The sequence below is a fragment of the Dama dama genome, chromosome 5 (genome assembly GCF_033118175.1).
Source record: "Dama dama isolate Ldn47 chromosome 5, ASM3311817v1, whole genome shotgun sequence".
NCBI classification, from domain to species: Eukaryota; Metazoa; Chordata; class Mammalia; order Artiodactyla; family Cervidae; genus Dama; species Dama dama.
The window spans coordinates 115,764,596-115,787,856 of record NC_083685.1 but is presented as its reverse complement, the minus strand read 5'-3'; the positions used below and the strand labels follow the sequence as shown (position 1 = coordinate 115,787,856).

Sequence of the window (23,261 nt, the reverse complement as noted above, 5' to 3'; positions counted from 1 at the left end):
ACACCAGTGTGATCCCTGCTCACCCTTCCCCCCTTTCTCAGTCTTTCTTCCTTCTCCCTGCCTCTTATCCCATTATCCAGTTACTTTTCTCACTCTTCTTTTATCCTTTATTTCTTTTTATGCAAATCCTAAAAGGCAGAGACTCTGGTATTCCCAGGTGGCACAGTGCTAAAGAATCCGCCTGCCAAGAGTCAGATTCTTGACTCTTGCCAAGACGCAAGAGTCAGTTTTGATCCCTGGTTTGGGAAGATCCCCTGGAGGAGAGCATAGCAACACACTCCAGTATCCTTGCCTGGAGAATCCCATGGACGGAGGAGCCTGGTGGGCTACAGTCCATAGGGTAGCAAAGAGTTGACAGAACTGAGCGACTGAGAACACACGCACGTGATTATAGCTGGGAAAAAAGAAGGCATCTTGTCAGGAATCGCACTCTCCAGGTCCTTGTCTATTTATATTCCATCCAAGCTTGCCACACCTCCTCCGTGAAGCCCTCCCTGGCCATTCCCTGAGATCCAAGTGCTATGATACCATACCTCTCCCTCAGTCCTTAGATATACACTGCCTGGTGTCCTTTCTTCTATTTTTGTCTTATAACTTTTCACCTGTAGATCGTTCTTACTTCAGTAGGGTACAAACTCATGGAGTGAAAGACTATGAGTGACTTTGCTTTTGGAACCTCCTTTTAGGAAGGTGACTTCCAAAGCACCTGCAGCTATGTACTCTGCAGTTATTTTGAATGAATGCTTTCTGTCACTTAAGATTCTAAACACATATACACAGTGAGGGTGAAAATAAAACAAGACTAGAGTTGATCTAGAGTTGGACTAAAGTTGAGTATAGGAAGTAGCTGGGTGCATTCCAAATGATCTGAATCAGAGAGCTGGAAAAGGACATTAAAGATGATCTAATCGACTTCCTTATTTTGCAACCCGTGGATCAGAAGCCGAGTGTGTGTGTGTGTCTTAGGAGCCAAACTGGTCTAGATGCCAGGTTTCCACGTGTCCAAAACAGAGTCCTCTCTCTGCCCCCTCACTGCAAAACCTTTGAGGGGGTCCTGAAGGAAGCTCACTAATAGTTGTGAGTCTTTGAAAATGAATAAAACCTCCATTTTTCTGAAAACATAGAGATGGACTAAGTGATTTCTAAGGATTCCTTCCAGCCCAGGGTGGGAATCAGTTTTCCTGGAATTCTCACTCTTGGGCGTCCTTTGGAAGCGTGGCTGCTGCAATTATGCCATCTAGTGGTGAGCTGTAGGTATTGCGCCACCAACCGAACACCTGATGGCACTTCATTAATAAACGCCGCAGAGGAAAGAAGCTGAGTGAAGAGAGCATTACGTCTCCTCCCTACCCTTGCCTTGGCTCATTCCCTCCGGCAATGGGAACTTTAAAGGAAACGCCCCATCCTCTCTGAACTGAAGCATAAAACTCTCCTCAGCATCTGTCTGCAGGGTTTAGGGTGGGAAGGTAGTTGCACTGGAGGCCGTGTTTCCTGTACCAATCTCTGGGAGGCACGATGCCCAGCCTATGGGTACATCCAGTCATCCTCTGTGCTCCACAAAAGCGATTTTCCCATGCCCATCACTTGCCGTCACCCTGTCAGGATGATGCCATGTCTAGCTCCAGGCTGGAGCCTTCCTTGAATCCACCCAAGAGCTGGGACACCCCTTCCTTCCTCCTCCCACTCTTACTCAGCCTCCTGCGGTGGCCACCCTCTCAAGACCAGCCAGCCAGCCTGCAGGGCGAGAGAAGGAACCACAGGGGGCGCAGTCCTGTTCCTGTAAGTTACATGGTCCGCTGTGGGACTGAATTGTGTCCCCCAAAATTCATATGGTAAAGCCCCTGGTCTCCAGTGTGATGGTATTTGGAGGTAAAGCCCTTGGTAATTATGTTTTGGTGAAGCCCTGAGAGTGGAGCCCTCATAATGGGATTAGTCTGTCTCTCTGTCTCTGTCTCTTTCTTTCTTGCTCTCTTTCTCTCTCCCCTTTTTTCTCTCTGTTAGGATTCAGCAGGAAATTAGCCACCTGGAAGCCAGAAAGAGGCCTTACCAGAACCCAGTCATGCTTGCACTTTGATCTCAGACTCCAAGCCTCCAAATCTGTGAGAAATCCATGTCTGTTACTGAAGCCACCCAGTCTATGGTGTTTTGTCCTAGCAACCCAAGCAGACCAAGACATGGTCTGAGTCCTGGTTTGAAGTATTGGAAGTCAGTCCATTCAAAGAAAATCTTGCAGATGGGTCAGTTTTCCCCATATCTCTTCCCAGATGGGACGAATGCTGAGCCGGCCAGAAGGAGGTTGTGTGTGTGTGCTGAGTCATGCGAGCCTGTGGACTATAGCCTGCTAGGCTCTCCCATGAGATTCTCCAGGCAAGAATAGAGGAGTGGATTGCTGTTCCTTTCACCAAGGATCTTCCCAATCCAGGGATTGAACCTGGGTCTCCTGCATTGCAGGTGGATCCTTTACCATCTCAGCCACCAGGGAAGCTGAGGAGGAGGCTAGGGTGAGGGAAAGGTGACTGGGAGTACAAGGGTTCTTGTGTCTTCAAAGGAGTAAGCCGAATACCATAAAGAGCCCGGCAAGCCATACCAGTTCCTGAGGAGGTTCACCAAGTAGGAAGTGCTTCCAGAACTATCCCCTCAGGAGCCGAGGTGGCTGATCCAGAGCAGCCATCAGGACTGTGAGTAGGGGTCACAGTGCAATGTCACAGGATAAAAGGAGTCTGGGTCTGAGAACTTTGTGCAGAACGGCTGCCATACCAGCCCTGGACAGCCAACCCCCGGACTTCAGTGGGAGGCGTAAACGTACTTTCATGTCTTTTAAGCCAGTCTTTTAGTCTCCGTAACCCACAGCCAAAGATAATCATAACTGATATTGCATTCAGTAAGTGTTGGCTGTTATCTGTCACATGATCACACTGTTTAATGTCTGTCTTCCGTAAGCTCCATGAGGGCGGGGACTGTGTCTGCCCACTCCAGTGTCTCCTCAAGGCCCAAGCCAGTGCCACACACACGGCCGGCACTCAGTAAGCGTCCGTCAGGTAAGTCTGTGACCCCCTCTCCTGCCCTTTTCCTTCCTGAACCTGAGGACCAGCCTTGTGTCATCTTTTCCACTAAGGTCTCACTTAAAGCCCATTGAGAAAGATCATCCCAGTCACATCTCACTTCCTCTTGGTGCGGGGCCCTTGGACATTACACTGCGTGTGGCTTGGAAGAAGCTGTCCTGCTGGTGTTGTGCTGTGAGGTGATCATTCTGTGGTGAGTCCCTGGATGCTTATGTCCTTGCTTAACTGGACAGTAATCGACTTTGGAGGGGAAAACACTTTCAGTTTTTAATCATTGGGAGCTTGGCCCCATTTCCTCCTACATGTTTACAGTGGACAATAAATACTTCATGGAGAAAGAAAGGGAGGGAGGGGAAGTGGGAGGGAAGAAAGGAAAAGGGAGTGAGGAAAACCTGACAAGGCCCCAACGCTGAGGAGGAATGCTTGCATTTCAAGTCGGGGAGGGTGACTCTTCAAAAGGAGAAACAGGAACTTCCCTGGCAGTCCAGTGGTTAAGACTTCACCTTCCAATGCAGGGCATGTGGGTTTGATCCCTGGTTGAGGAGCTAAAATCCCACATGTCTCATGGCCAAAAAGCCAAAACAAAACAGAAGCAGTATTGTAACAAATTCAATAAAGACTTTAAAAATGGTCCACATAAAAATCTTCATTAATTAATTGAATGACAAAACCCACTGAAAAAATAAATAAATAAAATAAAAATTTTAAAAATTAAAAAAAAATCTTCATTAATTAATTGAAAAGGAGAAATAATGGGGTGTTCCCTGGTGGTCTAGAGGCTAGGATTCCAGGCTTTCACTCCCATGGCCCAGGTTCAATCCCTGGTTGGGAATCTGAAATTATCTGGCAATAAAATAAACAAAAATTAAAAGGAGAAATAAGTAAGGCCAAAAATGATCAAGCAGAATGGTAGGGATAATACAAGAGAGAAGCTCCCAAGAGCCTAACTTGAAAAAAATTTCAAAGGCAGATTGATGTGTGTCAAAAAATGGGAAAATGTGGGATTCCGGGGACCTGGGTTCATGGGTCATTAGCTGTGACCTTGGGTGAGTCAAGTCTCCCCTAAGGAGCCATTTCCTTACTTTTACAATTAGCTGGTCTGACTCAGTCAATGGTCTTCTGGTTGTGCTCTAAGGAGCACTTCAGTTCATGCATTGGCTTCTACACAGAATTTAGTTTGAGTAAAAGGCTATGCAGCCAAGACTTCCCTGGTGGTTCAGTGGTTTAAAACTCTGCTCCCAATGTAAGGGGCCTGGGTTCAATCCCTGGTCTGAGAACTAGATCCTATATGCTGCAGCTAAGAGCCCACGAATGGTAATAGCCACAATTACGACCCAGCACAGCCAAATAAATAAATAAACAATTTTTTAAAAGGATATGGAGCTACAACCACATTTGAAAACCACTGGAGTCAATGACCCCTATCACAACTACATAAAGATCTCAAGTTTTATGATTCAACAGGTCTCTCCCATCACTGGAGCCCCTTCCTCACAGAAGAAAAGGTATACATGGGCCTTGGTCTCATCTTCCCAACCAGACTTTAAATTCTGAGAAGGCTGAGTTTGGGCTCATGGTTCTCAGCTTCCCGTGACAACTTCCCTTTTGGGCTCATGGAATCTCAGCCTTGGCTGGATTTATACAGGATGTTTCACAAAGTTGTGCAGTTGGATGCCTTGAGAGGGCAGCAGAAAGGCTGTGAGAAGGAGGATCTAATCCACCTTGGGGGGCTCTCAGGGATGTGGGGACCCCCATCCAGAGGGGTGCTGCTCATATTCATGTCTTTAGTTTCATGACCTGGTCTGTCCCCTTCTGCTCAATCTCTGGTTTCTTGTCTCTCCTTTTCCCAGTTGCCTCCCGCCACGCCCCTGCCTCTCCAGCCTGAGGTCTGTGCTCCCTCTGAAGCCCTGATGCAGAGTCCTGTATGGAGTCCTCGGTGTGGCCAGGGAGTCAGTGAGATGCCCAGAACAAGCAGGGCTGAATCAGGCATCAGGGGCCTTGCTCTCAAGGGAAGAGACACCTAAAGGGCCCATATGAAGATACAAAGACTGGGACTTCCCTGGTGGTCCAATGGTTAAGACTCTGAGTTTCCAATGCAGGCGACAGGTGCAAGTTCGATCCCCAGGCAGGGAACCAGGATCCCACATGCCATGTGGCGTGATAAAAAAAAAAGTTACAAGAACGATAAACAAAATGTGGTACCTGCACACATATAGCGGAACACTATTCCTCCTTAAAAAAGAAGGGAATTCTGACACTTATTACAACACAAATGAACCCTGAAGACATTACGTGAAGTGAAATAAACCAGTCACGAAAAGACAAATACACTATGACTCCGCTCATATGAGCTATCTAGAGTAGTCAAATTCATAGATACAGGAAGTAGAATGGTGGTTGCCAGGGATTGGAGAGAGGGGGAAATGGGGATTTACTGTTTAATGGATATAGAGTTTCAATTTTATAAGATGAAAAAGTTCTGGAGACTTGCTGCACACCAATGTGAACACACTTAACACTACGGAACTGAAAACTTAAAAATTGTTAAGATGGAAATTTTTATATTATGTGCTGCAAGAATACTGGAGTGGGTTGCCATTTCCTTCTCCAGGGGATCTTCCCAACTCAGGGATTGAATCTGGGTCTCCTCTATTGCAGGCAGATTCTTTACCATCTGAGCCACTAGGGAAGTCCCATATGTTATGTGCGTTTTACCACAATTTTTTTTAAAGAAGAGGAAGGAGCAAGGACCATTTGAGGATCCTTTGGTATTCCCAGGGCTCCTGGTGGCCCTCTTTCTGCTTGTCACCTGGACAGACCTAAGGTAGAGAGTGAGCTTTGGAAGGAAATGAAGCTCCTCCTGATCACAGCTCCTCAGACTACAGACCCTTCCAAAACTTTCTGCTCACGATCTGACCCTCCTGTTTCTAGCTCCCTGGGCCCTGGCCCATGTTCCCCAGCTCCAAGATACTGCTTATTCTTCTGAGGAATATGCAAGAGGCCTCAGGTGACATTATCACACACACTCACAAAAACCCAACTCAACGAATTAATTGGCTTTAATAAACAACTGAGGCTGGTTGGGACTTCAGCCTGGCCTTGCTGAAGCTGTTTATTTATGGCAAGGACTGTGGGCCCTTGGAGTCCCCAGGGCTGCCATGCAGGGGAAAGTCCAGGACTCCAGCTCCAGTTCAGTCACTCTGGGCCTCTCAGTAACTCACCTGGGCTAAGGCCCCGGGCCAGGCACCTGAAAGAGAGCATGAGATGGAAAGGGTTCTACCTCCCCCTCCACACCCCAGCTCCTGATGATGGCCCCACCCCCACCAGCCAGCACCAAGGCCAGAGGGGCTCAGGGAAGGGGGTGAAGAGGAACAGGGTCAAGGGCATAGGCCCGGGACATTCTCTTCCACCTGCAACCTGGCTCCTCACAGCCAGAAGCCTACAGAGGAAGCCCCACCTGAGCGATTCATCTGGCCTTGAGAGATCCCAGAAGAGGCAGGAGGATGTGACTGCTGGGTCAAGATTGGATGCAAAGACCAAGGAAGCTGGGGGCAGGGCAGGAAGGGATGAAGGGGAGGTGACAGGAGCACTAAGAATGCAGGGGCGATGGGTGGGGACGGACTACTCTGGTCTCCTGCAGTGTCCTCGAAGGGGGTCAAACCAGAGAGAAGGGCTCTAGGGCACGTGGGTGGCTGTGGGTTCCCCCCCCCCCCCCGGGGGGGTTGGGCTGCACTCACCCTGGAGGGATCTGCTTCACCCAGACATGATGTGCTTGACAAAGGCTGGGAAAGAAGACGGAAAACAGCCACGTCACCTGGCCCCTCTCGACCCCTTAAACCCCTCCTCCCTGGTCTATACCACCTGACCGCAAACCTTCCCACCACCCTTTCTTCAGACTATGATTCCCTTTCCCGTTTGGGGTTGATGGGGAGAAGGTGGAAGAAAGGAAGGGAACTAACCGCTGCTCTGTGTACACTCTCTGTGCTGATATCAGACATGGATGAAATGAGCTACGTTATCTCTGCCAATCCCTGCAACCCTGGGAAAGGGGCCAGCATCACCCCGTTGCTCAGATGAGAAAACCAATGTTAAGAGAAGGTAAGCGACTTGCTTAAGATCACCCAGCTGGTATATCACAGAGCTATCTCCAAAATCCATGCTCCTTCCATTACGCAGTGATGTTCACTCCCAGGAGGGAAAAGAACAATATCAACTGGGAGCTCACCAAAGACCATGGGGTACACATATCCTCTAGCTCCTGCATCTGTTCTGTTCTGCAGCCCCTCCTGGCCTGAACCGTACCCACCCCACCCCACCCCACTGCATCCCTGGCTGCTCGAGGAAGTGCAGAATGCGCTGATACCTTCATAATTGATGCAGCCATTGGCATCCTCCTGACCTGCTAACAGCTGTTCCACTTCAGCCTCACTCATCTTCTCTCCTGGGGTGGGAGACAGTGGGCACTTAATGACAGATGGGCAAAGGACGACTGGCCAAACCCAAACACCCCCTTGAGTCTGATGGCCCAGGACTTCCTGGATCGAGGAAGTGGTCAAACCAAACCTCCCCCAAGGCTTTGGAAGGTGGAGTCAAGGTCTTTAGACCCTTCCTAGCCCCCAAGGTCTCTCCCTCTGCCTACAGCCACCAGTGGGTAAGCAGACCAAGGCCTTAGCAACAGAAGCAAAGACAAGGACAGGGGCCCTGGGTCCCACCTCTCAGGCCTCACCCCTGCTCTCCCAGCCTGCTCTCGTCTCCTTCCAACCCTGCTGAGCAAACCCAGTTGGGGACAATGGTACCTACAGAACCCAGGAAGATGGGCTTGGACCAGAACGTGAGACTCAGGACACAGGCAGCCCCACGTCTCCCCAACATACGCTGCTCAGGCGCTTCTCATCCTCTGTTCCTCTCCCGTGGGCTCCGCCGCTGCCTGGCTGGCATACGTACCCAGGGTGGCAAGGACGTGGCGAAGCTCAGCGCCCATGACCGTGCCGTTGCTCTCCTTGTCGAACACGCGCAGCCCCTCCACGAAGTCCTCGTAGGTGCCCTGCTCCTTGTTTCGGGAGATGTGCTGCAGGATGGGCAGGAAGGTCTCAAAGTCCAGCATCTTGGAATTCATCTCTTCCGGTAGGACCAGCAAGGAAAGGAATTCGACATGAGCTCGAGGGGAGCAGAGGCTCGGGAGAGGTGTCATCGGGCTCTGCCAGGCTAGCCCAGAGCTCAGCTGCCATCACTTCTGGGTGGGGCCCCCAGTCAGGAATCCTGGAGGGCACAAAGCCCCGGCAGGAGCTGGCTCTGGGCACTCTTCTCAGTGAAACGACCCGGGACCTGTGATTCCACCCTGACCTCTGAACTCCAGGCGGCCGGGGGGCAGGGAGGTGAGGGGGCAGCAGCAGGATCTGAGGGGCTCCAAGTTCTCACGTTCACAACTTAGACTTCGGACACGTGACAAACTCCCAGTCTCATGGGTAAACTGACAAGACTGCAAAAACAAAACTTCGCACAACTCCAAATTTGAGTCCCCTTCCTCGTCCCCACCACCTGCAGCAAGTCTGAATCAGTAATGACTAGCACCTTTCTCCCACACTGTTGTGTGTTAAAAGCTTTCATTTACTTTTGTGTTTTTGACAAGCTATAAACTGCAAGAAGAAATTGGCAAAAGATAATTTCTGTTATTAAACTACAGATTGCAATAGATAATTATTTAAATAATTCCTACTGAACAGTAAGAAAAAGATGAGAAACCTGGAATAAAAACTCTTGAATATTTACCAAAGTTTAAAAAAAAAAATTTTTACTTTCATAGAGGTAAAACCATTTTTGAGTATCCCAAGGCTGGCATTGCTTTCCTTTATAACCCAGAAACCACCCACAATGGAAAGACCCAAATATCTTTTGCCCTCTGAGAAGCTCTACTGACACAGGCAGGCTCCTGGTCCTCTGGTCCTTTCTGAGCCACATCCTTCAGCATTGCTGGTGTCTTCCCCAGCAAGAGTAGGAGGGGAAGGACCCAGAACCAAGGAAGAGGGCAGGAAGGCCCCAATTTGGGCCCAGGAAATCTCTAGAAATGATCCACCCTGGCTAAGGGCTCCTGCCCAGGTCCGCCCAGCCCTGGCCCCTGAGAAGGACTCATGTGTTAGGGCAGCTGTTAGCCTGACTGCCACAGTGACAGATGACATTCACAAATGGGACCCCTTGCACCGCTTTCTCATTCACCTCATTCACCAAAACCTATCTAATGCAAACCAGTGAAACAGGCATCATTATAGAGCTGAGCCTGCGTCTGCTCTAACTTATATTAAATGAATAATTTGCAATCTCAGTGCTGTATTATCAGAAACACATTATCCGTGATACAACTCAGGGTGGTCACAGGACATCGCTGTGCTGTAACCCCTCACCCACAATTTCTGGTGGAGGTGGGGGTGATGATCAGTTCCCAGTTTCCCTCCCAGCCCCTCTGCCCCATGTTCCAGGCACCCTGTGCATCAGAGGAAGACACTGAAGCAGTAGAAAGTCGCGCCTGCTCCCCAGGAGTTCCCACACTCACGGAGAAAATGAGAACAAGCCCAGGTCACACTCTTTTGAGGAATGACCAAGTGCCAGATGTTTCCGGGTAATTCTAGAAATGGGAGGCAGGTTACCTGGGGCGAGCAGGTTGGCCTTGAAAGGAGAGAGCCCCAGGGGTGGGGAGGGGAGGCTGACCTTCCGGCTTGGGCTTGCCCAGGACACGCAGCACCTCAGCGTTGGTGGGGTTCTGGCCCAGGGCTCGCAGCACGTCCCCACACTGCCCATAGGTGATCTTCAGCTCTCCAGTCGGGGTCCGGTCAAACAACGAAAAGGCCTCTTTGAACTCTGCAGAGAAAAGACTGACTGCAGCCCCCTGGGGCCAAGCGAAGGCAGTGACTAGGGGCTGATCAGCATCTACCCTTGTTGAAGAGCAGGTCAACGGAGTTGATAAAATATTTCTCTACAGCCAGCACACCAGCCCTTCCCTGGAACCCATGCCCACCCCATCTTCTGACAACTAAAGAAGTATCCTGGAGCCCCCATGACCTGTTCCAGCATTGGGCCTGGGATCTCTTCCAGCAACCACTTGTCACATCAGTTGACATCTCCCCTGCCTCTGCCCTTCCCATCCACTCATCTTTCCAGGGAAGTAAAAAGCACTGGCTCAAGAGTCAGGACTCCTGGGTTCTCCTCCTGGCTCTGCCAATCAATGTAGAGTAAGCTGAGCTGGGTCTCAGTCTCCTTAAGCAAAGATACCAAGCGTCAGTCCTCACCTGACCCGCCCAGTTGAGTGCCAAAGGAGGGGGCAGTGTGTGAGCCACTCTGCAAAGTGATAAGACCCGTTCAGAAGTCAGCCAATAACAGTACGGCCTATCCCAGGCTGAAAGGGAGCCCTCAGGCTGGACAAGGTGGCAAGGTTGGACAGTCAACCCACCCCAGCTCTGCCACTGACCCACAGGTGGCCTCGGGCAAGCTCCTAACTTCCGTGGGCGCTCTGTCTCTCAGCTCTACGGTGGAATGACAGTGTGCACCTGTTGGGGCTTCGGGGGGATGACAAAGCCCTCCAAGCGTGGTGCTTAACACGTGGTAAGGGACTTGGCCAACAGTGTGTGTGTGTGTGTGTGTGTGTGTGTGTGTGTGTGCGCGCGCATGCGCGTGTAAAGTCAATCACATTCAATTCTTGGCAACCGCATGGACTGTCGCCCATCAGTCTCCTCTGTCTATGGGATTTCCCAGTCAAGAATACTGGAGTGGGTTGCCATGCCCTTCTCCGGGATCTTCCCAATCCAGGGATCAAACCCACGTCTCTTGCATCTCCTGCATTGGCAGGTGGATTCTTTACCACCAGTGCCACCAGGGAAGAAGGCAAGCGGTTATTATTATATTTCTAGTTCTGAAGCCAGGCTCGCAGAAGATGCCAGTGCAGGAGCCCAAGGCGCCAGGCTGAATGAAGGCACTCCTGGGCCCTTTGCAAACAACCTTAAGTCCTCATCAATTTGGGTTCAACCGGCTCATTACCGGGGATAATTTGAACTGGGTATGGCATTGAAGTACCCTTGTGCTACCCATGAAGAAGCGGTTTACAAAGTGGATTAACAATATAAACCTAAGAAGAATGTGTGGACTACTTAGGAGAAAAGCTGTTTTTAATCCTCTCTAAATACTTTAGAAACACTTACTTCCTCAGAGGCGGCATATGGATTATTTACAAATCATTCCACATATCAAAACAGGTTCCCCAAGACGTTTACCTGCAGCTCTTTATTAGACTTTGTATGAATTGCAAAGAGATAAAACCGCATGTCTTTCAAATTACTAAATAATTGAGCTCAAATTCCATTTCCGTTGCTTACTTGCTATGTGACCTCGGGCAAGTAAATATTTAACCTCTATAAACCTCTTCTTTTATAAATGGCACCTGCCCCATAGGATCCTTAAATTACATTCAAATAAAATACAATAGCACATGTAAAAAATCTTAACTCTGTCAGTTCCCCAACAATACTGTAAGTAATCTCTCACTGACTTCAATCCCAATTTTAACACTTAACTGTGTGATCTTAGCCAAGCCACATAACCTCACTGAACCTTGGTTTCCTCCTCTGTCAAAAGGAATAGCACTGACCTCACAGCTTTGTTAGAAGAATTTAACTCTTAACATGTATAGCTATTAACATGGCTTCTGGCACAAATTCATTGCCCGATAAATATGGTAGTTGAATCTGCACTCAGGCTTTTGGAACTTCTAATTCATTCAAAAGAGTGAGGGCAAACTTAAAGATGCAATCAGGCTTTTGGAACTTCTAATTCATTCAAAAGAGTGAGGGCAAACTTAAAGATGCAATCTCCACATAAAAGAATGATATTTAACAGGAATAAATAACAGGAAGATTGAACAAGAGGAAAATAATAAGAATGATGACCTATGGTTTGAGCACTTATCGTGGGCCAGCCTCTGAGTTGATAACTTTGCATGAATTATCCCATCTATATTTACAAAAACTTTATACTATAGGTATTATTATCCTCATTTGTAGGCCACTGCAGATGTGACTTCCAGCCAACTATTAAGGAAAACAAGTGAGGAGAGAGGAGGAGAAGGAAGTGGCCTGTTGTCCCAGTGAATATTCCTGCCTGCTGGGAAGGCTGGAGCACACATAAAAACCCGACACTGAAATCTAGGATTGCAACTAGGGGGAAAACTAGCCCAGCGATCTCAAGGAATATGAGAGATGACACTCATGGTCTCTGAAGAAACTTTTTCTCAAAGTTCTATAGTAGCGAGTTGCCTGCTAGAGCAATGAGCAATGCTGATGATCCCTTTCCAAAGGGGTGTGGAAATCTGGAGAGGGACCAGAGAAGGAAGTCAGGAGTTAGAAACCAGCTCCTATGAGGAAAAAATAAATAAATAAAAGAAATTGGGGCTATATCACCTGGAGATTACAAAGCTAAGAAAGGATTTGATGACTATCCTCATATAGATGGAGGTTATCTAGAGAATGCTGAAAAGAATCACAGAATTTCTGAATTGAAGAGAATCGAATACCTTCAGTTTGCAGAGGAGAGAATTCAGGTTTAAAAAAGTGACTTGCACTAAGTCTCATGGACACCAGCGGCAGATTTAGGGCTAATAGCCAAGTCTCCCGGTTCCAAATCATGTTCTTTCCAGCAAAACAGAAGAAAATCGTCTTCAGGTTCACCAAGGAGCAAAGGAAGAGATGGGAACAAAATCAAAACCGAAACAATTCAAATCCAACCTAAGGAACACTGCCTTCAAAGTCAGAGGGATGAAAGCCTGGGATCAGTTAAGACCCAGCCCTGAAAATCTTCATGGAGAAAAGAGGCAGCCAGCTGTCCCAGTTGGCTTTGACCAGGATTCTCACTTGGGAAATGAAAAATTTTTATCATTGATTTTCTAGTCTTCCTGGGTACCACTGTGTTTGTATATACAATGAGTATAAATTTAACTTGTTATTATTGTTTAGTCGCTAAACCATTTCTGACTCTTTTGCAACCCCATGGACTGTAGCCTGCCAGACTCCTCTGTTCATGGGATTTCCCAGGCAAGAATACTGGAGTGGGATGCCATTTCCATTTCCAGGGGATCTTCCTGACCCAGGGATCAAACCCGAGTCTCCTACATTGGCAGGCAGATTCTTTACCACTGAGTCACCTGGGAAGTCAATATATGTAACTAAAATGCATTAAAATCAATTTTAAGAATTTCACAGCACTCCAGACTATTGGCAGAAAGTGGGTGTCAACAGAATAATGCAAAAATGGAGTCAGATTTAGTTCACTAGATTCAAAATGCATCTGCCATCATCATGCCCTTTTTGTGAGTAACTGGCTTTTTGGGAGGAGAAACTTGACAATAACTATTTCAATTTTAAATGCACGTAGACTTGACACCTCCCTGGTGGTCCAGTGGTTAAGAATCCGCCTTGCAATGCAGGACGCCGGTTCCATCCCTGGTCAGGAAACTAAGATCCCACATGTATGTGTTTAGTCACTCAGCTCTGTCCGACTCTGCGATCCCGTGGGCTGCAGCCCACCAGGCTCCCTGTCCACGGGATTCTCCAGGCAAGAATACTGGAATGAGTTGCCATTTCCTTCTCCAGGGGAATCTTCCTGACCCAGGGATTAAACCGGCATCTCTTATGTCTCTTGCATTGGCAGGCGGGTTCTTTACCACTAGCGCCACTTGGGAAGCCCCAAGATCCATATGCCGAGGAGCAGCTAAGCCCACTCTCCACACCTAGAGAGTCTGTGACCTATCACATAAGATCCTGCAATACATGGCAAAGACTCTGCGTGCCCCAGAGACCTGAGGCAGCCTAATTAATTAATTAAAAAATAAATAAATAAATATAATAAAATGCACATATCCTTTGACTCATTGCTAGGAAAGTCTCCTGGGGAAAGCATGATGATTTTTCCCCCACCTGGGGATAATTTGAAGGTCTAGAAATATGAGCTAATTGGATTAAAAGGTACATCCACGTGTGAGAATCTATACAATGGTTTAAAAGAATGAGGTAGAACTGTTTTTGTGTTCAATATAAAAAAGATATTTAAATAGATAAATAATAGATACTATGTTATATATTGTTGAACCCAAATGCATATTAAATGAAAGATGCAGGACAGTATGCACCATAGGACTCAATCTGTGTAAACTTTACACATACATACTGGTGTAACATGATATATTTTTATCAAAGGATACGTAGACCTGTTAACAATGATTGTTTTGGGGAAAGCAGATCAGCATGAAAGGAAAGCAAGCGGAAAATATTTTTATTTTCATTACTTATTTTTAAGTAGTATACTAATTTTTATCATGTGCTTGTGTTAGTTTTATTTTTCAAATATAGCCTGTGCTTAAAATCAAGGGGTTTGATCGGGTGACCTTTCAAGGTCCCTTCCAGTTCATATGATTTCCTGTTCAAGAGTGATTTGATGAGGGAAACAGAGGGATAAATTGCAGTGAGGGTGAGGCTCTAAAGTAGATATCACAAGATGAAACATTTCATTCTCAAAACACCAGAATCCTACAAAAGAAGGGCTGAGGGGCTTGTCTAGAAGCTACACTTAATAATATCTACATAACATTGAGAAAATAAATTGCCTTCATCAAAGATAGAGAAGAGCTGATGGAGACCACAGGTGGACTAGGGTACCCCCAAGACACAGCTGGCCCTGCCACCACTAGGGGGCTGAGCAGCTTGGCAGACTTCATGATGCAGAGGGAGAGAGCTGGTAGCCTAAGGAGGGCTTCTCAATAACAGCAACAGAAATGATGGTTTTTAAATATCTTAGATTTTAGGGTAGAGAAAAGAAAAAAAATTTTTTTTTTTTTTTTTGCTGTGCATCTGTTATGTTCCAGGCCGTCTGGCAGAGCTGTTCAGAACTGAAGCCTGGAATCAGATTGCCTTCACTGGAATCCTGGCTCCACCGCCAACTATCCGAGAGAGACTGAGCAGTCCACCCAACCTCTTTGTGCCTCAGTTTTACCACCTGTAAAGTGGGGTGGTGACGGTCCCTACCCTACCTCTTAGGGTTGTGGTGAGAAATAAATTAATCCATGTAAAGGGCTTAAGTAATAACAGTCAACAAAGAGCAAACCCATACTTGCTATTTGTTTTTGTTTGTTTGTTTGTGGTGGCGGTGTGTTTTGGATTGTTTTTTCAGGCACACTGAGGATCTCAGTTCCCTGACAAGGGACTGAACCCTGGCAGTGAAAGCCCAGAAGCCTAACCATTAGGCCACCAGGGAATCCCCTATACTTGCTATTTTGCATAACAGTTTTCCAGCCATGCTTTTGTGTACCCTGACTCAAATACAGGTTTGCACTGGTGATGGTGATGAAATGATGGTGATGGTGGTGATGATGGCAGCGACAGTGATGATTACTCATGGTGATCATGACAACCCCTTCCCCAGGAGGCACAGCGGAGAGGGTGTGGGGGGTGCTGGACTTATCAGGACTCACCTTCGACCTGGTCAGCAGTGAAGTCTATCTGTGGAGAGAAACAGAGGAGTCAGGGCTGGGACTGCTAACGGCTTCCAGTGAGAAGCAGAAACGGCTTCCGGGGCTGCTGATTCACCCGCCGCAGACACGGAGGAGGAGGGAAGGAGGTTATGGGCTGAGAGTCAAACACTGGCCTCCTGACGACCAAGCCACAGCTGACAGCCTATCAAATACTGCAGCCTCCAAAACTCTCTCAACACCACTTGTGAAGTGATGGCTCCAAGTGAGAGGGAAAGAGAAGTGCTCTGAATAACCCCGGAGCCCACACAACTCCCTATTATAATTCCTTTGGGTCAAATGTAAATTCCGTCCTAGCAGCTGTAAATGATTTCTCCCCTTTCTACTTGACACTAACTTTCAATCTACCGCCTTCAACGAAGCCTTCCCTCACCCCCTTCCACTCCAGCCCCTCCTTCAGCACACATCCCTCCCAGGCACCCTGGGGCAGGGAGCCTAGTGTGGGCGAGCCCTGGATGCTTCCTGTTTTCCAGTCATGCCTTTATGTGTACCTCGGCTCCTTAAAACCAGGGTCCCCACGGAGCAGGGAATTTGAAAGAAAAAACCTGACACAGAGTAGGTACTCAAAAATTATCTGTTGCAAGAAGGAGTAAATTTTGGATTTTCTTCCCCTAAATTCAAATCTGAGTACAAAAGAAGAAGGTGGAAAGCTCTGAAGATGAATGACAATGAACAAGCATGAGTCATCATTTTAATTTAGCATCTTGTGTGTTACTTCACGGTCTTTATCCACCATCACCACCACCCCCTCAAATCCGCTCTCTACTGGTGGTGGAAACCAATCCTGGAGCATCTTCTTCTTCTTCCTAGTTCTGGTTCTGCTGCTCTGTGCCCATCCGAAGCTGACCTCATTAATGAACACCCCTGAAGGTGGCCAGAATGAGTTAGGAGAGCAGGAGAGGGGTTACACTGTGTTGGGAAAGGAAGTGGCCATGCCCAGGATGGGCTTTGCCAGAGGTGTAGGTGACGGTGGCCAGAAAGCTAAAGAAACCCCCTAAATGGGGCAAAGGATGCCTTGAATGAACCCTCTGAGGAACAGTGCCACTTGCCTTACTTGGCAATGCTTTAAGTCCCAGGAGAAAACATGTAAGAGATATTAATATAAAAACATAACATCAGAATATATAGTCATAACCACACACATTGGACTGAAGTTTACTTTTGCTTTATCATTTTAAAAAATTTTTTTCTACTTTATTGAGGTATAATTGACAAAACTGTAAGATTTTGAAAGTGTACATTGTGATGATTTAATATATGTATACATTGTGAAAGCATTCCTCCCATGTGTTAACTGATACATGTGTCACCTTATTTATTTATTTGCTATTTTATTTTTGTGAGAGCACTCAGGTTCTATTGTGCCGTGCCAAGTCACTTAAGTCATGTCTGACTCTCCGTGATCCCATGAACTCCTCTGTCTATGAGATTTTCCAGGCAAGAACACTGGGGTGGGTTGCCTTTCCCTTCCCCAGGGGATCTTCCCAACCCAGGGATCAAACCAGTGTCTCTCATGTCCCCTGCGTTGCCAGGTAGGTTTTTTACCATCGTGCCGCCTGGGAAGCCCCCTACTCTGTTAGCAAATTTTAATTACACAATACGGTATTACTGGTCGTCGTCACCATTTTTACGTTAGATCCTCAGACTGGCCCCTGGCAAAAACTTTTCTCCTCTCTGTTTCTCCAGTTTGACTTTTTATTTTTATTTAAATTCCACAGGCATGTGCTACCATGCAGTATTTGTCTTTGTCTGGTTTATTTTCATTTGTACTTTTGCTCTGTCTTTGAGCAAAGAACCTTCTGAGCAAAGGAACTGGGTAAGTATAAGAGGGGAAATGGCCCTCAGAAAGATACCTAATTTTTTTTCCACTTTAAAGCAACTTCAACAACTCCTAGAACTGGAAGACCCAGACATGGAGAAGACAATTGCAACCAGACGCAAGAAACTGGGGAAGGTGGGTGATGGAGGGGAAGTGATAGGCCAAAGAGAAGGCACTCCGTTGATACCAGCAGGCAGTTCTTGTCCAGACTAGGTTGACCCACAGGAACAGTACATTATCAGAACTAATCAGAAATATAGGTTTCCTAAAGGGGAAGATAGTCAGCTTTTCTTGCTAGGCTCTGCTCATAGAGGGAGTGGTATATGACCTAGAAAAGCTTCAGGGACTTTCAAGGTCTTTTCCTTTGCCTCAGTTTCCCCAGAGTGTCCCATAACCAAGCTCAGGGGTGGGGCAACGGCCTCCATCTCTTGGCCAAGCCAGTTCTGCTTAACTGCTTCCTTGCTGGAATGACTATAGGTTAAACCTACGGTTCTGGGCACGGTGGCAGGTCCCCCAGGGCTGCGGGCACTAGGAAGAACCCTGGCAGGGCCAAGAAGGGTCATCCAGTTAGAGTTCTGGGGGCTAGTTTCCTGGCCTCTTTGTTACAGAACCAGGCCCTGAGCTGTAGTGTTGATCTGATTCCTCACCAACCCCCCAGCTCTGCCCTGAGGCTGAGATCCCCAAGGGCCCACCATTCCCAACCAGTTATTAATAGCTTTTCATACCAGTAGCCACTTGACCTTTTACATTCTGGTGCCAACGCTTAAAACTGTTTCAGTCTCCAGGGGGCTCTGACCCCCTCCTTCCATGACCCATCCCCTCCCAGTTCCATTCCTTAAGCAGCTGGGCCAGATAACTGAGAGGCCTAAAATGACTGAATCAGCAGGCAGGGTCTACACCAGCTCCAAGGAGAGGAGCCTTCCTTGGAGGTGTGAGGCGAGCAGGGCGGGGCGGAGAGGGAACAGGGCTGGGGCAGCCAAGGAAGCCTAGCCCAGCCCCCACACCTGCTGAGACAGAGGGTCTCAGACTGGGATGGGCCAGACCACTGCCTACTCCAAGCAGGAGCCCAGGGTAAGGGCGCAGATGAGGAGGAAAGGAGACAACATGGGCTGAGAGTCGAACACCAGCCTCCTGACCACTGGGCCATAACTGATGGCCTGCCAAACAATGCAACCTCCAAAACTCTCTCAACACCTCATTATGAAGTGAGGGCTCTAAGTGAGGGAGAAAGAGAAACACTGAATGATTCTAGAACCCACACAGGAGGGGCTCACCTGGGTAGGGAAAAGGAGAGGCAAGCTGGCTCTTCTCACCTTACCTAGGGTCTCCTTGCCCCCCACCACCCATCCACTGCAAGGGTCTTTGCAAGTGAAGCCTTTCCCTGACCCCAGCACACAGAGATCATGCTGCCTCGCTATTGACATCATCAACTCTGCAGTAAACTGGAAGTGATTATTCTGCGTCTTTTCTCTTAAAGATATCACACAGTCTTTTTTCTTCACTATGGTGCTTGAAAAATAGTTTGGGTGGTTGGTTGGTTGCACCTCCTGCCATTTCCGACTTTGCTGAGCAAATGTCGGATAACAGGACAGGGCTTCCTCAGTCAGGGCAGAAAGCTGTTCTTGAGGCAAAGGAACAGCCTACCAACCAAAAGAGCGCTCCCCAGCACCTTCTCCATCGCCCCTGGGACTAGGATCGGGGGCGCGGACACCTCAGCCCTCACCCTGGTCCAGCCTCCATGAAGCAGATCTCTGAGCTCCAGGGCCAAGAGAACCCTGAATGTCAGCCCACCCTCATCCCAATGGCTAAGGCTCACTCACCTTTACGCTCTTGGGGTCAAAGGCAGGTTCCTTGAGGGGCTCAGGAGGTAGGGCAGGAGACGGGGTCGGGGCTGTGGCTGGCTTGGCCATCTCCTTCTTAGGCTCAGGCTTCTTGGGAGGCATGTTGTCCTGTTGGGCTCTCCCGAGGAGGTGGGATCTAGGAAGGAATCAAGAGATGTGGAGCGCCGGGGAGATGAGATGGGAGCCTGGGCCGCCTCCTGCCCCTTTTATCCTGGGCAGGAGCCCCCAGAGAGGGGCTGGGTGAGAGCGAGAGCAACTGCTGCTGACTATAAAAGGAAGAAACACCAGCAGGGTACAGTGGACAACTGAGCATTGTCACCAGGTTTGGGGCCACCAGCCCCCTCCCCCGGCCCTTCCCCCCACACTTCACACGCCCCGCGGCCTCCACCTCGGGGACAGGGAGGCTGACCCCTTCCTGTCAACTGGTGGACACCCAGAGGGGCCAGGGAAACAGAGCCTCTCAAAAATGCCAGAGTCCAGCCAGAGAGATGAGCTGACTTGAGCAGCTGATAACCCTCACACAAAGCCCAGGGGAGGGCCAGGCTTTTTTTAGCCCCTCCTGAGCAGAGGCAGCCCACTGCACATTCCTTTTAAGCCAAGATCCTTTAAGCCGAGAGCCACTCTGGGGCCTCGGCTCTGCCCTGAGGTTCAACTCCGGCCTGCAGCCCCGGAGCAGCAGCTGGTGGGGCCAACCCGCACTGTCTCACACCCTCCCAATCCACAGGGTAAAACCCTCCATCTCTCAGAGGTGGCTCCCCAGGAACTCCCGCAGACATCAGATTCCTGGGTTCACCCCCTACAGCTTCATTCATTCAACAAAAATGGAGCATGTAACTTGCGCCCAGCAGGGACAGAGTGAGAAGCAGACAGTTTGGCTGAAAGTCAATGAGACTAGAGGTCAGAAAACTTGAGTCTCATTTTTACTATACCTGTAACTCACTCTGTGCCCCCTGGGTGTGTATGTGTGTGTGTGTCTGTGTGTCTGTGTGTGTCTGTGTCTGTGTATATGTGTGTCTGTGTGTGTGTGTGTCTGTGTGCGTGTGTGTGTGTAGTGCTTACTATGTATCAGGCACTTGTAGTTAACTGTCATTCATACAAAATTTCCTTAAATCTTCCCTACAATCCTATAAGGTAGATATTACTATTACTCCCATTTTGTACATGAGGAGGATGAGACTAAAACTAGTCAAATAGCAAGGCCATTCAGCTAACGAGCTACAAACTAGGATTAGAACAAAGGTGTGTTTGATTCTAAAGTTTATGCTTCAATGCAGCACATGAATGCTCAGTTGTGTCCAACTCTTTGCAACCCATAGACTGTAGCCTTCCAGGCTCCTCTGTCCATGGAATTTCCCAGGCAAGAATATTGGACTGGATTGCCATTTCCTACTTCAGGGGATCTTCCCGACCCAGGGATTAAACCAGAGTCTCCTGCATTGGCAGGCTGATTCTTTACCACTGTGCCACATGGGAAGACTTATGCTTGAATAATTGATACTATAATCCCATAGAGTGGGGGACACGTATGTTTGTGGTTCATCAGAAAGGTCAGGAAGAATACACACCAAACTGTCAACAGGAGACACCCCTGGGGACTCGAAGGGTAAGGACAGGAGGATGACAGCAATTTTCAGTTTTTTAGTTTTTTCACTTCCTGTATTCATGGACATTTTTACGAGCATGTACTGTTTTTGTTAAAAAAAAAAAAATTGAAAGTTAAAAAGTTCAGAAAAACAATGATAAAAAAGCTTATCCACTGCATAGAATTGCTTTGCGTTGAATCTTGCAGCTCTATAGTTCAGAGGATGAAGAGAAATAAAGCTGAGAGAAGCAGAAAAGTCAGAGCCTTTCTAGGTTCGGTTTCCTTTCCTATAAAACAAGATTTCTAGAGCACCTAACACCTGGTGCTCCGGAGTCCGCATCTGCCCATTCTCTGGGCTCCCTCAGCACAGGCTCCAGGTGCCATCATCAGAGTCAAAAGGGCCCTTAGAGATCGTCTCATCCCACCTGGTTTGACGAGGAACCTGAGGCCCAGGAGACTTCAGAGCTACCGTGAGACCTTCGGCTGTTCATGGGCAGAGCGGGGCCGGCTAATCCCGGCTCCCTGTGTCCACCTGGTGTTCCTACACTACCTGCCCCTCTTGTACCCTGCACGTGGAAACCTCCAAGGAAAACAGGTAGGGGGCGCCCCTGGTGGTCCCGTGGATAAGAATCTGCCTTGCAGGGCAGGGGATGTGGCTCTATCCCTGCTCGGGAACTAAGATGCTATGTGTTGCGGAGCAACTAGGCCCGGGCCACAACTGCTGAGCCTGATGCCACAGCTAGAGAGGCCCTGTGCTGACTGAGACCCCACACAGCCAAATAGATAAATACATATTTAAAAAGATACCGACCCAGGAAAGGGGACCAGGACAAATCCAAGGGATCCTAGAGCAAGACCAGGGCCCAAACCCTAGGCCCGTCCCGTCCTGGGCTGGCATGGCAGCTCCTTGGCTCTTTTTCTCCTCCCCCTACCCCTTCTGCCTTCTATCTTCCTTCTGACTCCTGTCACCTGCTAGCACCCTTCAGTATTCCCAGCTGTCTTCTCCCTGAATACCTCCTCCAAGGGTGTTGGGAGCTCAGGTTGTTGGTGATGAGGAAGGAGGGAAGAGGAAGCCCAGTCTCTCCTTCTCTCTCTGCCCCGACTCACATTCCCTTCCTGGACGAGGTGCAGAGACAGCCACACTGTAGAAGGCGACAGGCCAGGGACTTCCCTGATGGCGCAGTGGAGGACGGGAGTCTGCCTGCCAATTCAGGAGACACAGGTTCGATCCCTGGTCCGAGAGGACCCCACATGCCCTGGAGCAACACAGCCACAACTCCTGAGCCTGTGCTCTAGAGCCAGGGAGCCACAGCTCCTGAACCCGCATGCTGCAACTACCGAAGCCCCCGAGGTAGAGCCCATGCTCCGCAACAAGAGAAGCCACCGCAGCGAGAAACCAGCCCGCCACAACAAAGAGTACACCCCGCTTGTCGCAACTAGAGAAAGCCTGCCCAGCAACAAAGACCCAGTGCAACCAAAAACAAATACACAAATCAAAATTATTTAAAAAAAAAAAAGAAAGAAAGAAAGAAAGCTGCAGGCCAGAAGCTACAAGAGCCGGACATTACTAGTCCTGACTGCCAGCCACTTCCCCGTCTGGGCCCCAGGTTCCTTATCTCTAAAATGAGAGATAATCAGGAGCTTTCAGGGGTCAACAGATATGGAAGGCTTCCTTAACTGGCTTCCGGCTGTAAGGGACATACCCCTGCCACTTCAATCAGTATGACTCCTGTGTGTTTATATGCTAGAGGCCCCACAGTCATTTCCTAGGATATAGTTCTATGGTTTAAAGGTTTAAAAATAACCAGTTGAATAGAAGAACAAGTTATTCTAACCATTCTGGGAAGAAGTATGATCGCCAAAAGACAGGCAGCTAGAAGGCTGTCTTTTCCTTTCTTTTTCTTTTTTCTCCTCTTTTATTTATTCTTTAAGTTTTTTTTTAAATGCTTTCAATTCTAAGGTTAAAGCAAAGTGTCCAGCCTTCTTGGGAACAAAGCTCTGAGGTTAGAAAGCTGAATTGGGCTGGGGGATCTGGAAACACAGAAAAGGCGTGGGCTTTGGAGGCAGACAAGCACAGGTCTGAATCCTGATTTTGCCATTTCTAAATCTTGGGCCCAGCACCCTCAGGATCCTTAACAGTAAACATTTTCTTCTCCAGCTTTTGTATGAAATATTAGTTAGGCACCACAAGCCATCTCTGGCACAGAGGAAACAACAAGACTTGTCAATTTCACTTTGCGTTCTGAGGCAGAGGAAGCTAGAGGTGGGCTCTGGTTTCTCAGCTTTCCCAAAAAGACAGGCAGGAGAGGGGCCCCCAGGAGGGAGGGATGACTAAGGTGGCAGTAGCTAATGTGATTGTAAGGTGTGGGTTTAGGAACGAGAAAGAGGTGGAAGGGAA

At 48.4% G+C, this 23,261-nt stretch overlaps 1 protein-coding gene and 1 long non-coding RNA gene across 5 annotated transcripts in view; one reads left to right on the top strand and one right to left on the bottom strand.

The window, feature by feature from the left end:
• Positions 1–2,949: 2,949 nt before the first annotated feature.
• LOC133057603 (uncharacterized) lies at positions 2,950–5,312 on the top strand. Its single transcript, XR_009693053.1, has 3 exons — positions 2,950–3,038; positions 3,116–3,255; positions 4,913–5,312. It is a non-coding gene; the product is annotated as an uncharacterized LOC133057603 (long non-coding RNA).
• Positions 5,313–5,695: 383 nt separating this feature from the next.
• The window catches only part of MYL4 (myosin light chain 4), a 36,595-nt gene continuing 19,029 nt past the window's right edge, over positions 5,696–23,261 (bottom strand). For 2 of the 4 annotated variants that reach the window (XM_061144303.1, XM_061144302.1), the window contains exons 2-8: positions 19,261–19,417; positions 15,565–15,592; positions 9,765–9,914; positions 8,007–8,180; positions 7,426–7,503; positions 6,800–6,844; positions 5,696–6,309 (exon numbers count right to left, since the gene is read on the bottom strand). In XM_061144303.1, coding sequence (XP_061000286.1) covers positions 6,816–6,844; positions 7,426–7,503; positions 8,007–8,180; positions 9,765–9,914; positions 15,565–15,592; positions 19,261–19,383 — 582 coding nt within the window. In that variant the 5' untranslated portion in view covers positions 19,384–19,417 and the 3' untranslated portion in view covers positions 5,696–6,309; positions 6,800–6,815. Of the gene's footprint in view, positions 6,310–6,799; positions 6,845–7,425; positions 7,504–8,006; positions 8,181–9,764; positions 9,915–15,564; positions 15,593–19,260; positions 19,418–19,690; positions 19,780–21,970; positions 22,021–23,261 lie in introns of those variants that run through there. The other 2 variants (XM_061144305.1, XM_061144304.1) reach the window with 2 other exon arrangements.